Genomic DNA, 15,738 nt, shown 5'->3' with positions numbered 1-15,738 from the left:
ATCTATGTGACACTTAGCCTCAAACTTAATTATTCAGCATAGTATAATAAAAAATAGAGCCCATTAAATGTGTCTTGCTCTGTATTTCTGTATTAACAGCAAAACAGTTCACTCTGGGATCATTTAAATTTTCTTCTTCCTCTTTTCCTGTGATTTCCCTATTCACCGAAAACCTTTGGTTAAAAAAATAATACCACAACAAAAAGCCCCCAAACAATACCCTGAACAGCACCAACAGGTGAGGAGCCACAGAACTTCTCACAGCCCCTAAGAACACTCAGCTGGGTGACATTTCTAATACAACATTACACCACAGCTTTATTCTCTCCCTCCTTCCCCTCCCTGGGCTTCCCGATGGAAACATACTGTGGTGGATCACGCCAAGCAGTGATATCCAGAAATGGAAATCACAATAGTTAGGAATAATTTCACTGGGAGCATGCTTACAATACACAAGGTGAGGTTTTTATAATATACTGTTACAATACAGATGTTAAACAGAGAGGGGAAAATTTTCAATTCCCAAATTACAATAGACAGTGGGCTTAAAGTCCTTATAAAAGTTTCAACAAGAAATGTTATCTTAGAGCTGGGAGCAGCTTTCTGATGTTGGGTGGGAAGACACAGGACATCCAGCATCTGTGTGAGGAAGGCAGCCCATCAGCTCTGGGAAACAAAACCCCACAGACTTCAGTGACACAGCCCCTGTCTCTTCCCATCTGCCTGCACAGGTGATGCAACCTCACACTTGGTACATGGCCACTGGTGGTCATTTTTAGATTTCCTGGAGGATTGTATGTACAGTGTAATGCATGTTCTCAGCAGAAATCCAGGACCATAAAGGAGACTATAAGAATTTCCATTGAAGGCAACCTTACTCAGGTTTTCAAATTTTCCTTTACTGTCTACTGAAACCAGAAGGCAGGAAAATCCTTGGGAAACACCCCCCACCACCACTGTCCCCAGACAGTTCTTTTCCCCTGGATCCAGGACACAGCAATTTCCTGAAAGGACAATGATCCTGTAGTGAGGCAGAGCTCAGCTCGGAGCCTGGAGCTCATCCCTCCTCAAGACACATTTTTACACGCTAACATTTTATGCCTAAGAAGGGTTGTTTTCCCCAAGAGAGGGTGTGACACACACACACACACACAAAAATTAACTGCTTGGATTCTGATTAAAATTTGATGCATTGCAGTGCAGATTTTATTCTCTGTGGATGAAGAGATCTGTGGCATTTGCCCACAGACCAGGGAGTTTGGCAGCAGCTTCGTAACTCCCCTGGCTGCAGAGCCTTTCCACCAGTTCACCAGTAACAGCAACTCCTCACTATGAGCTTCAGCCATTGAATAACTGAATTTCTATGATCCTGTGCTTTAATTCTTTACCCTTCTGACAATTTTCGTGCCTTTTCCTTCTGGAGAATTCAAGTTGGAATATAACTTTATTATTGTGGGTACGACTGGCTTAATTTAATATTAAAATTTCTGTTTTCTAAACATGTTGGCTTTCTCAGTTTTTCTTGGAGAAAGGCCACTCCAAGAAATTATTCTCTCCTCCCCATATTTGCTATAGTTTCTCAGATTTGGTGCATTTTTTTATTTTTTTTTTTTAATGTTAATCATCCTTACTTGTCTATGTGAAAAATCCTTTAATTTATTTGCTTTCAAATGTGCAGATAAAACCTTAAAGGGGAAGAATAAAGATTCACCCAGGAGAATGGGAGCACTCTTGCTCTTGTACATTCTTTGAAGTGTGAGCAGCTTTCTTAACATGGACCATAACAATAAACCTCACAATTTTCTAAAGCCAAATATATGATCTATACAAACAATCTTTTTTAATGTGAAAACATGACTTTATACATCATAGTGTATGATACACACTTCAAACACTTTCAAATCAAAGCTTGATAGACCCCAAGACTTTTTCTATAGTACATAAGTAGTAGTATATAAAACAATTATTACTACATGCTAAAACAGATTTCCACAGTCTTTTAATTAAGCACAATATATATAATATATATCTGTATATACTGTATATAGATTTGTTCAGATTAATAAGTGGACTGAGCACACACACCCAGCATAATACACTCCAGTAACTGCCTAACAACTGTGAATTTACTGGCATTATTTTTTTTTTAATCTGACAAAGCTGAAGAAAATAATGTTTTAACTGCTCCTAATAAACATAAGCAAGTAGGAAAACTTTTTTTTTCAGAGGTAGAGGTTTTATTGCGTAAAACACTGGATAAAACTGTACTGCTTCAAAGACATTTTTATTCTAACAGCAGAAAGAAAACAGTCATTGCTGAAAAAACAACTTTTAATACTTCTATACCAGAATAAAGTTCTGTCAACTGATGTATTATAATAATAAATAATGACCAAGAATAAACTTTAAATACAAAGTTTTCTAATTGTTACAAGCATAGCAACAAAATCCTCTACTCTATTGATCTCAGATTTCCTCCAAGATAGAAATTTTTCTTTGTGTAGGAATGTAGACAGTATTATGACCAGTATCACAGACTACAGAAGTTACAGAGAAAAAACTTGACATGTTTAGATATGAGAAGCATGATGATATTCAGAAACTGACAATGCATCACTGCTGCTGTCACTTGTTTGTATTACAAGTTACAAATGTTCTGGAAAAAAGGGCTATGTCAGAGGGGAGGATAGGGACAGTAGCACCCGACCAAATGGAATCAACACACACATCACAAGGAGCGGGAGATGTTTCCAGTGTCACAAACAGAATTATTGCCTGTCGTATCTGAAAATGCTCAGAAGACACAAAAGAATACTGAAAGAGCTCAAAAAGTGCAAGAAATGGAATGTGGGGGGGTGTTTTTTTTTTTTTTCTCTCTTTTTTTTTCTTTTTTTTTTTTTTTTTTTTTTTTGCTAAGATACCGAAGGCGGCGCAAACACACAAAGCAAGCGACTGACACAGTCACCAAACACAGTAGTGCAGTTAAAATCCTAAAGCTTACTACAGTCAGAAAGGTTCAGTAACATTTCAATCCTTTATCTAGGATCATAGAAACAGTTGCATTAAGTTTATCAACTCGATTTAAGTAAGGCAGTGAGAACTATACTAGAAAAACAAGAAAAGCAGCTTGCTCTGTGCCAGATGGGTCCAAGTTACACAGTGACCTCATTTAAACTGAAACTTCAGTTGGATGACATCCTTTCCGACAGCATATGCAAACCGTATTCCTTATTAGCCTGAGATTTTTTTTCCAGTCTCAGGGTAGCGCTAAGAATTTTATTTACATTGATTGCAGTTTAGTATTTTTTGTAAACTGCTTTAGGCAGAGCTGAAGTTTTAAGGCCCTGGGGTTTTACTCTGTGCTCCCAGCCTGCAAAGAAATATTGGATTTTTTTTAACATTTTTCTTTTTTTTTTTTTTTTTTAAGTCTGGATGATTTTGCTTTAGAAGTTAATACTTCTCTACCATCACAATAAACAGCACCAATTTTGCTTCTATCAAAAGAAGTACATTAGAAGGATAAAATTTTATGCCATTCAGAGAATTTCAGAATAAACCTTTAGTTATTTTTCTTACATTTTTATGTGGTTTGTTATAGTCTCTCAAAAGCTTCCTATGTGGCAAAGACCTTACTAAATTTGGAGCATCCAATCAGTAAAAAAGCTAAAATCTGCAAAAATATAGAACACATTTGTTTTACAAAACCAAAGAAATATAATCTAAAACACTTTTTTCTTTCATTAGAGACAAAGAGCAGAAAGTTTGGATTCATATTTTAGGTCAAGCTACTTTATAAGGGCTTGCTCCAGAAGAAACTTCTGCACTGTGTCTGTAACACTTACAAAAACTAATACATGAAAATTAACCATGACCAGGGAATCCTTCATTCAAGTGTACAAAAAAAAAAAAAAATTGAGAGGAAGATTGAAAAAAACCCAATAAGACAAGTAAAGAACAAACGAAAAAATTACCAACCTCCTATGTAATAAAATTCTGTTTCTTACCAGCACCTTCTATAGATAAGGCTGACTAGTTTCACTAAACAATATTTCTATATATTGTACTTCTACATTTATAGCAACTTGTTCAACAAGGAAAAAAAAAAAAAAGAATAAAAACATTTCCCTCAATACTGCAAGATGATTACAAAAAATGAAATTACATTTCAAATCTGCAATCACACATCGGGCTGCAGATTTTTTTTTTCTAAGCATTGATTCATTTGGCTGCATATTAAAAAAAAAAAAAAAAAAGAAAAGAAAATGTAATATCACAATACTTTTCAAAATAGGTCAGTACTGACCCCAGCTTATGGGCCGTCTAAGGTTTCTCCTACACTGCAGTTGCAACACCACTTGAATTGATTTTCTCTGCAATGACAGCTCCAGTCAGACTGGCACCATGGCAGTCTACCAAGACATCTCATTACTATGCTAGGCAAATGACAGCAGCTGGTGTCATATTATAAAGGTGTTTTCAACAATGAAAACACAGCCCCTCAATCTTCAAGGCAACACTAAATCGTTTCGAGGGTATCATTTTTCTGTAAAGAGCATTATTTTTGGACAAAGACCACTTTTAAGTTTGAAACTGCCCTGTTTTTTTAAATAACTAATGACCTTCTAACATTTTTAAATCATTTTATTATCCCACCTACATTGTTTGGAAGTACTAGTTGCCAGGTAACTGTTTAGCAGCCATTTTCAAGGGCTGGAAATTTATTTTGCATGTGTAAGATATATATTTACACACACACACACATATGGAATGTGTGTATTTTGTGTGTGTGTGCGTATGTAGATATATATTCAGTGTGGGTATGACTGGATATCTCTGTGTCTGTAAATATATATATATATGTACATATGTGTGGGTACATGTACATATACATACATTTGAATGTTTTCAGCATTCTGGACCCTTCTGGGAACTTGCACGCCATCCCTTTCCTCGGAAGGGGTTTCAGCCAGCCCTCACCAAGCTGGTGTCCAAAGCCAGGGCTCCAGGCTGCTGCAGAGCAGGCTGGGCATCACTCCTGTGCCTTGGTGCCCTCCTCAGCCAGCTCTGCCGAGCTGCCCTTGGCCGCCGCCGGCTCCTCCGAGTTCCCGGCAGCTTCCGAGTCCACTCTGGAGCGCTTGAACCTGCGGTCGGGGTACTGGCTGTTGTCGAAAGGCATGCGATGGACACAGAGCACGTGGGTCTTCAGGTTTCCCTTCTGAGAGGCACTGTAGGGGCAGTATCTGCACTGGAAAGGCCGGTGACCTGCGTGACAGACGACAGCCCGGTTAGTTTTTGCTTTAGCCCATGGACATTGAACAGCCTGGATAAACTCCGGAGCCCCTCTCCTGCTGGGAGGGGACATGGCTCAAGGGCCTCTGAGAGAACAAGAAATCTGTGCTCTTCCTCAATAAACTGCATTTTAAAAATTCTCTGCTTAGGATTGCCAGAGCAGTGCAGCTAATCCATCTCCCTCCTCAGCCCCAGCTGTAAATCCTTCAGCCCACGATCCAAACTCTTGTAAATACAGCGTGTACGAAGCTGTCTTCTTTTACATTTGTTAATTATCTTTTTTATTGAAGTGCAATTCAAGGATGACAATGTGCAGACCCTCAGTCTAATAAACATACTTTGTCTTTGGGTGGGTTTCTGGGTAAAGAATTGTATGTTTTATTTCAATCGCACAGATTACTTTTTAATGGAAAGAAATAATGGATTGAGATAGCCAAGGCCTCAAACCTGCAAACATTTACTCCAGTGAGATTACTCCTTTGAGTAAAGATATGCAAGCATGTAAGTGTTTGCTGGACCAGGGCCCAAGGTTATCATCAGCTTTAAAATAAAATGTCCAAGTCAGATTAGAAAAGGAATGTTAATGCACAAAATCTGATGGATGCACTCCTTAGCAATCGACCGTGTAACAAAGGCATGAATGAAAGATATCACTTCTCAGTAGGGCTTATCAATATGCTCTCCTATATTTTTCAGATTATTGTGACTTCAAATCTCCATGCTGTATCTGGTTTTGGAGGTTATGTTTCAACAATCACATTTCAACCTATGCTGGGAAGTTGTTGATGTGTTTTACTGGAACTTTATGAGCTTTGTCTCTCAAATTAACTTAAACCAGGACCATCTGAGGTCAAATGCGCTTAGCTTGCTTTAATTTGCTCAAATAAATGAATAAATAAATGTGCCAGACCATCTACATAAAGCCAGGATAAGTGAAAAACAATACCCTATCTCCACATTTGAAGAGCACATTTTCCCTTGCTGCTGTGGTACTACTTAGCAGGCATAAAACAGATGCTGGGGCAGCAGAGGAGGAGGATTATGCTTCCAGCTATGGAGAAGGGACTGGGCCCTCTCCCCTTGGTTTTAGGTGGCAATTTATCAGCTAAACAAATAGACACCTGTTGCTCTGATGTCACCTGGATTGGAGATGCTGCCATGGTCCTCCCAGCAGAGATGGGAGCACAGGAGCACAGGAGGCTGGCATAGGAGCATGAGCATCTCTGTAGCAGAGTGAATTCACTTGAACCAGCATTAGTGCCCTGGGCTGCTCAAGCAACTTGCCATTTTTACTGGAATATCAACACCACCACCTGAAGGCTGAATCCCCCAAAGCATGCTGCTTGCTACCCAGGGGAAAGACACTCAGCGTCCTAAGCCCTTGCCCCAGGAATGCAGCCTTGTTTCCTTCCTCAAGGATGGAAAGGTCCCCATCATCCTTTGTTTTCATAAGCTGAAGATTGCCAGAAGTGTGACCACCCCCCAAACCCTCCAACAGCAAGGATGTGGAGCTGTTAGAGTGAGACCTGAGGAGGAACCAAGAGGATCAGAGGGATGGAGAATTTTTCCTGTATGGGAAGGATGACAGAATTGGGATGGTTCAGCCTGGAGAAGAGGAAGCTCTGGGGTCATCTAATTGTGGCCTTTCAGTACCTGAAGAGGCTGACAAGAAATATGGACAGGGCTTATTTACAAGGACCTAGAGTGACAGGACAAGGGGGAATGGCTTCAAACTGACAGACAGTGGGTTTAGATTGGATATTTGAAAAAAAATTCTTTCCTGTGAGGTTGGTGAGGCCCTGGCACAAGGTGCCCAGAGAAGCAGTGGCTGCCCCATCCCTAGAAGTGTTCAAGGCCAGGCTGGATGGATTTGGACAGCCTGGGATAGTGGAAGGTGTCCCTGCCCGCAGCAGGAGGGTTGGAATGAGATGATTTTTAGAGTCCCTTCCCTCCCAAACCATTCCATGATGCTATGATCTCACCAACTGGCTCTTAATACTATACCCACAAGCAACTCTTAATAAACAGCCATCCTAATTCTTTCCTGCAAAGAACAAATTCTAAGCAAGGAATGCACAAAGCATGGCTGGAGCTAACCACCTCACATGCACCAGACTAAAAGCAAACTCTTTTTGCCCACCACTGAACCAAGTTCAAGCCCGTGTTCAAAATTCCATGCAGAGAATGTAATTTATTAATTCAACGCACTTTAATAAATCAGACAATATAAAGTGCACCTACAAGGATTCAGTTCTGCATTGCCTCCCCCACGACTTACTTTTTCAGGCCATCAAAATTTCACATCACTGCCTTGTGAAAAGTAAGTACACAATAAGTTAATTTGTATTGTCACTATGCAGTACAACTGTGGTAAAGAGCACATTCATTTTTAATCCGATATGAATAATATATAAATATGTATACAGAGTGAGGGTCATAGGAAAGCAAGCAGTACATTGTTTACAGCAGAAGCAGTACAAAAAGTAGAGATTATTCTTGCTTGCAAAGATAACAATATCTGCAATTTGCTTGTTACTAAGTGGTGAAGGAAAATTCCCATTTCTTTTAGGTATCCCCATTCATTAATTTTAGCTCCAAAACTTGTTGTGGGCAGCAGGCTCTTAAAATAACCCTTCCCAGATAAGTTGGCAATAAATTTATAATGTTTTATCTAGGAGTGGTTGGTAGGTCCTTTCTTAGCAAGCTATAGTTCATGTGTATTTTACCCACTATATATCTCCCAACAAAATTATATGAAAGCCCTTAAAAAAAAAAAAAAAAAAAAAAAAAAAAAGAAGAAGAAGAAGAAAATAAAGGAATCTTCCTGATAGTTCAAGAGATGTAATAGGCATTGCACTCATAGCAAAAAGAATTAGACTGAAAGTGGGTGGATTAGGGGGGGCAAATTATGGTGTGCATCTTTCTCTGATCAAAAATTGAGCATAGAGGACAATATATTATTTCCTGCTGAAATAATCCTGTTGTGGAGCTATGCTCTATGAGGTCTATGATGAGCATGTGAAGATACTTTGCAATCCTCTGAATGGAGTTTTACTGTTTAAGGAAGGGAACAGCACAAAATAATACTCAAAATTAACTAAAATTACAACAATGATGGCTGGACTCAAAGAACACTTTTAGCATGTATGGATTTCCACAGGAGAGGTGATCACTTCCAGCACCTGCTGGAGCCTCTCCTCTAAAAGTGATTTAAACCTCCCAGGATCAGACCCAGGAAGGGGTGACCCAGGCTCATCATCTTCTCTAGTTTTGACTGAATTTTAGGGAGCACAAAGAGCATGGATAAGAGATACCTTCTGGCCAGGGTGGAGAAGTTTTCTGCAGGCCCATATTAAGAAAAATCCCTGTTTGAAACTAGTCCACCTTTTTAAAAATATATGCTGCTTCATTAATTTAGGCTTCGAGGGGAAAAAAAGAGTAAAGTTTGTTTTCTTTTCTTTCAAGTTTGTGATGTGATATGTTGCTTTGTGACACTTCCTGTCAGGCTGCATCAGTCACATCATGTTAGGTTTCATAACATGGCATGACTGATGCAGCCCAACATGGTGCATCAGCTGAACAGTCAGAAACTGCAGGTTTTGAGAAAGACATGGATCTCAGTCCGGGGCTCAGGGCCACTTAAATGAAAGTTTATCTCAAGTAAAGGCCTTGGATTTAAACAAAGCCATTGCCCAAAAGTTGTTAAAGATTCAAGTACATGCCAAACCTTATTTTGCTTTGTCTACTCTTTGAAACTCAAAATGTATTATTGGAACACATAAAAAGTCAATGTCAATGAAGTGGCACTGGGTTACTCACTGTAATCCAAACACTGCTAATAGTTACTAATTTATTAACTTTGATATGGATCCATTATTTAAGATTAGCACAAAGGAATACACAAACGAGAGAGAGAAAGAGTGATGAATACTAAAGTCTTTTTCATTAAAAAAATCATTTACATGGTCAAGCCGCATTAATTCTCCACTTCTAAAAATATTTGATCAGCATCCAAATTCTATAAAATTTCCACAAAGAAACATCTTATTTTTGTGGTATTACAGGCACATATGTAGGGGCTTGAACTAAAATGTAAAAATGGGCATTGAACTAGTCACATGAATAAGATCAGGAATTTATTCCAGATTGTTAAAAGTGTACTAATCACAGCGAAATCATGGCTTTCTCCCAAAGCAGCAAGAAAATGGTAATTTGAAAGAAAAATGCCAATAATACATCACACACAAGCCGTCTGTTGTCCCCACTACACCACTTTGTATTATATTGCATATGTGTACATATACACACAGATACACGCATACAGACACACACACACACACGATTTAATGCATAAATTTAGGGGAAAGACAGAAGAGCAATAACATGATGAACAGAAAACAAATGCTGTGCAATGTACTATAAATTATAATTAAGCCCTGAATAAAATGTGTTTCTTAGATATGACATTTGTTCCCTTAAAATGCAAAAATGGCCATGATTATCTGACAGAATGTTTTTCCTTAGATGGCCAATGGCTATAGCACTTACTGAGATGCAATACGGCAAACTCATTTCAGATTTCTTTGCCTGGTTTAAGAATTTCCTTTTGGTAAAAATCAAAAATAACAGCAATTACCTCTTTAAAACAAATTATTCCCTCGCAAAGAGATGTCTGAAAAAGCCTCAAAGGCTTGAATTTCTCGGAAACAAATCTCTTTAGCTGGGATGCTGGACAGTGAAGATCTGGACTGGGCTTGCTGGGCCACTGCAGCAATCCCCCAGGGCCAGGGCAGCTCTGGCCAGGCCTGGGCACTGGAGCAGGACGGGCTGCAGAGGCTCAGGATGGATGGGCACTGCCTGCTGCACGGGGATGCTTGGTCCCACAACGTTGCTGGTGGAATGGTCCATGTAATCACACATCTGCTGCCCAGCAAAGCCTACACTCACACCTTCAGTAAGCCCAAACCTCCCCAGAGCTGCTTTGAGCCCTTTTTCCCCACACAGGTTGTATTTGAGGTACAATCCTCTCTAAGCACATGAAGTGTGTGCTGCCTCAGAATTGACAGCAGGCAACAATGGCCGGGTGCTTTCTGTGTTTGAAGAGAAGCTTTTTGAGCATCTCCAGCTCCCTGGCAGTGACTGCTGGGCTGAGCTCATGCCTCTCTCAGACCACAGTCTCCAGGTCCCAGGCATCTTGGTGAACATTGCCATTTGAAAGTATATTAGAGCATAATAACAGACATTTGCAAAGGGAAAACTATTTTCATTTAAATCTTGGCTAGTGCAATTTCCTTTTTTTAACGTATAAATTTTCATAAATACATTTCCTATCCACGGCAAACATCCCAAGTACTGCCTGCATTACCCAGGAGAGCAGAATGGCTCTAAAGCAGCCATCGGATCTGGAGCATAACAATATGGATGGGAAAATGCTGAATAAATATATTTGTCCAATAGACAATAATGGCTCTGATTGAGCCATTCCACTTTATTGGTCTCAAAATATGCATTTTATGAAACTCCCCAAATACCAGACAGATTAAAGTACACCCAATCAGGTTCGTATCTGTAATAAAAGTTTTTATAAAACAATTGAAAAGTATATGTTTATTTACACACAGGTCCAAGACCAACCAAGATGATCTTCTGGGAAAATTTCAATATTCTGTGAAGTATATATGTTACTTGGATTACAAAAAACCCCCACAAAATTAAATTTTAAAAACTCTTTTTCATGTTGACCAAGAAAGTCATAAAACCAAAAAGCTTTATCTAAGGCTTTTTTGGTGATTTTGTGTGGAACAATGTTTTTTAAAAATGCAGAGATATTTGGGTTTTGGGAAGGCCAGGAAACATTTCCAGCTACGAAGGCTAAGGCTTTGGGTTACATGTTTTCACTGGGACTCCTAAAGCAAGGGCAACCCCATGATCACCCTCCATTCAGCTGAATTTCTTCATTATTGGGCTCAATCCTGCAAAGAGTCCTTAGAGGTCATCACATAAATTGCTCATGGCACTAGTCTGGTTACTTAAATCCCTCCTTACTAGTACTGAGTGCTTCAGAGCAGCTCAGGTCCCAATATACACACTGCCCCCTGGAAGAGCCTTTCTCTTGCTGTGAGTCACCAGAAAGATCTTAATTAGGGGAGCATAATTTGGGGTAAGACTCAGCACATGACAAAACACAGCCACCAGCCTGATCCTAAATAAATGAAATAAGGATATCTAGAAAAAGGAAAACCCATCCCAAAGCCACCAAGTGACACTGGTGTCCTGCAGAAATGGACTCTCAGTGTACCTGCAACAGCAGCATGGCAATTCACTGAACTATCACTGGCTGCAGAAGAGCTGGAAAATGAAGATCTAATCTGTAACTAATTTTATCAAAGATTTTTACTTGAACAAAAAACTTCAATCATGGGATTGAATTAAACCTACATGGCTTTTCTGAAATGTAACCAAGGGTGGAGTCTATTCTTAAGTTAGTGCCTTACACAGTGCTTGGTGTTTCCAAATAATTATTTCAGCTTGCTGATGAGTCCACTAAAATATTAAATGATGACACAGAAAGGCAAAAGTTGATGCTACACTTTGCCTTTAACATGTTAAAATATTACATTTAACATTATTAAAATATTACGTGAATCTCACACATTCCCCCTAAAATAAAGACTGTTCTTATAGGAATTATTCAATTCCTGTCTCAAAAGGCTGCAATTACTAATTATCACACTCTGAAGTTTCCTCTAAAAGCAAAACAAGTAAAAACCACCAACAAATCAACCCTGCTATGTAAAACAGCCGAGTTCAGATTGGCCTGACACAGAGATTAACAGTCACCTGGGCACTCCTGATAAATTATACTGTTGTCCTTCATCTATATGGTTTCTTACTGAATCAATCACTCTTAAAATTATGGAAACTATCACTAATTTAGCATTTTTTTTCTTTGGTATATGGAACATGGAAACTATATTTATTTTGAGGTAGAGTGTGGAACTTGTTAGCCATTTGTAGTGCACTTAATACAAGGGAATTAGGAAATGGCTGGTGAAATCACTGATAGTGTAACAGAGACTAGCAAGTTCTGGGAAAACAAACATTTCCCATTTCTTGCAGAGCTGGTAAAACAACAGAATTACTCAGCTCCAGCCACTCAGCACAGAATTTGTTTCTTTTTCAGGAGAAGCTATTCACGCAGGAACTTTTGATTTAGAAGGGAAATGGATCTGTTCTCGGAAGAAAGGAATAGCCTCAGCAGAACAGTGTAAAAGGTCTTCCTAAACAAATATTAAACTTTATGGGAACCCTGTGAAGCTAAAATTCAGAGATAAAGGCAGAAGACTGTGCTTTCTCAGGATCTGTGTGTCTCAGAGCACGGATGGTGGGTGCACACACGGTGCCCTGTGCACAATGGCATCAGTTCAGGTTCTGACATGACAAACATGAGTTACGAGCCCGGAGCCTCAGCGGGCTCCAAACGAGGTTAGTGGGAATGCTGTCATTGACTGAGCTTGAAATGCCAGACTATCATTGTCCCATGCTCTGAGAAATTTAATTACATTTAATTTTACATATTTATTTACTTTGGTTTATACACATAAGTAGAGGACAGAGTTTTTATCAAGGGCACTAGATACCTGTTGTAAAGAGCAGGCAAATTCTGATTGAAGTCATAATGGCAATGATTACAGAAATCATAATCCTTTTCATAATCCTAAACTCACAGCAGCTTGTCTTTTTGGCCAAGCTTTCATTTCCAGACATTTCCTTCCCTCTGGTGCCAATCCCTGTTCTTCCAAAGCCTGATGTGTCCCTTCATCTCTGCAGCCTGGGTCTCTCCACATGAGAGGGGAGAGGTACCCGAGCCCAGGGAGTGAGCAGGTCCTCACAGCCTTCTCTTTCTCTCATGCTTTGGGGAGACTGCAACTAAGGAAACACATTTTGAAGTGGCAGACTTTTCTTTAATATTAACTAACCCCAAGTTCTTCTGATCATCAAAATTGCATGCTCAGAGTCCCACCTTTGCCTTTACTTACATATTTCAATTAATTGCTATGTCTATTCACTCCTCTACTTGTTTTAATCACTTCAATAACATTACATTCCCATTCTAACCCCCTTGAGCAAAATATCTCAGTTTTCCTACTAGGTCATTCACAAGTTTTCTCGTTAATGTTCTGTCATATTTTTTAATTGTCTCAGTAAATATTTATTATTTCAGGGAGCATTTACGACTTTTTGAATGAAGCTGTATTTGAATTTAATGTACCTATGATTTCCCAGAATAAATGCTATACTGGGTGGCACTGGAATTTTAGTAAAGACAACATTCAATTCAGAAGCTAATAGGAAAGACCTTGTTAGTGATGGTATTTTGTTAACAAATATCCTTTATTCTGCCTAGCAATTCATAAATACAATAGAATTTTCTCTTTCACTCTGGGAAACTTTCTTGAGTTTATTTATTTTATTTGGCAAAATAGAATTTTAAAAATCCTATACTCAGCTTTCTAAATCTTTCCTGCCGACATTTGGAAGTGTCACATCCTCAGCTGGTGTCAAACTGGACAGTCACACAAACTGAGCTATGCAAAGACCTGCCCTCTGTGCACAGCCCTGTAAGGACACCCAGTCACCCCATCAGTTCCATGGTCCATAAATCACCTGGGTGGGAAAGGATGGAATAATCCAGGTGCTACAAGGTTTGCTGAGGTAAGACCCAAAGCTAGAATATCTGTTTTCTACATGTATGAGGTCACTTAGACTAACTATGTTCTCCTCTCATTTTAGTTGTTGCTTTTTCACATAAATGGGGTCATTTAGATGGTATTTTGTCACATTATCACTTGTCATGTACCTCACAATTCTCTAACTCCAGTGTTGTGTTAGTAGAGAGACTGAAGAACAAAACACATTAAGTAAATAAATATCTAGCTCACTTATAGCTAATATTTCAAATTATCCAGGAGTACTCACAACCCCACTAATCATTCTGCTAAAACATCACTATTATCTGTTTATGGGATTTGGTGAGTGTAGTTCTCAGAACCACTCATTAGTGGCAATGTTTCTGCATTATGTGCCATCACAGCACAGAATTACCATGAATACAGCCTGAGTGGGAACTCACAGCAACCCACCTTTCACCAGACACATCTCCAATGTAGTTGTACATATAGCTAATGTTTCCATAAAAAAAATAAACCAACATGTTTTTTATCATATCCCGTTCAACAAACCAGGAGATCAAACAATAAAAATTAAAAGGCTGCAAAGAGTAAATTGAGCATCAACTTTGCAGGACCTCTCCCTCTGTAAAGTGCTGTTGGTGTTGTCACAGAATAAAAGTGTCTTTTTTATCAAGTCACAAAGGAAATGCTTTCTCCCCTTCTCCTTTTCTTTTCTATAAAAGGCTCTCTAAAATGAAAGGTGTCAGACTTTGCTTTTTCTTCTTGGCATGATCCAGAATGTATGGCTGAGGAATGACAGATGTCTGCAACCAGCTGCAATGAAGCATGCTAAGTTTCAGTCTAATCCACTATTGCACTGCAGTCACGTAAACCAAAACAAATGGGCAGTGCCTTACATTATAAAAACACAGCAGCATTACTTTGTTGCATAATGTAGCTGATACGCCATCTTTTTATCATTTTTCCTACTGCAGAAAGAATTCACCTCTTTATTAAAAACAGCCCCTGAAAGTTCTCCCATTCTGCTTGCCTCTATTTTTTTCTTTTAGTGTCACAGCAGTCTTGCGATGCTCCATGCATTACTCAATATGTGGCTATTATAAAAACACCGTCATATTTTTCCAGGGAAGACTGCTTTTGTTTTCAAAAACGTGATGCAATTCAGAAGCCACCGGGCCTAATTCTGCTCTCTCACCCTTGCTGCCAGCCAGCAGCTTGAACAGATCTGTACTGCTCTGAGTCAGGATAGGATCTGCCATCAGAGCAGTGCATGTTTCATCTGTGCAAAAGCCAAATCACAAATGCACCAAGCACTTACCTTAACGGGTAAAAAACCCCCACGTGTCTGTTTTCTACTGATCAAACTGGAAATGTCATCAGAGACACAACTAATAGCCTTAATCTACCCGACTAACCTCATTCAAAACCCTCCCATTTTAATGAGGAGGGAGACCCACTGCCAGTGTGTTTCCCGAAGCCCCGAACACCCCCCCTGTTTCGTTATGCCAGAGGGAGTATAACCTAAGTGAACATGGCATCGCTTCCTGGGAAGGGAGACCCTGCCTCACTCCACCATGTAGTGCAGCAACCTTTTGAACCCTCCCCTCTTTAATCCTTGTATGGAAAGGGAAAGGATGAGGAGTCATGTGGCTCCCTCCCCGCCAGCAGTTCCAACAGCTGGGAAGCACTCTTTCAGCGCAATTCATAAAAAAAGATGTGTTGGATTTCGCCGATGGCAGAATGGTGTACGATTTCT

At 39.4% G+C, this 15,738-nt stretch overlaps 1 protein-coding gene across 12 annotated transcripts in view; it reads right to left on the bottom strand.

Annotated features, from left to right (window-relative positions):
• Nucleotides 1-2,118: 2,118 nt before the first annotated feature.
• The window catches only part of ZNF536 (zinc finger protein 536), a 342,685-nt gene continuing 329,065 nt past the window's right edge, over nucleotides 2,119-15,738 (bottom strand). For all 12 annotated transcript variants that reach the window (XM_079316181.1, XM_079316174.1, XM_079316173.1 and 9 more), the window contains one exon: nucleotides 2,119-5,262. In XM_079316181.1, the coding sequence (XP_079172307.1) occupies nucleotides 5,030-5,262 (233 nt within the window). In that variant the 3' untranslated portion in view covers nucleotides 2,119-5,029. The remainder of the gene's footprint in view (nucleotides 5,263-15,738) is intronic.

This window comes from Erithacus rubecula (assembly GCF_903797595.1).
Source record: "Erithacus rubecula genome assembly, chromosome: 12".
Classification (NCBI taxonomy): Eukaryota; Metazoa; Chordata; class Aves; order Passeriformes; family Muscicapidae; genus Erithacus; species Erithacus rubecula.
This window is presented reverse-complemented; position numbering and strand designations above follow the sequence as displayed.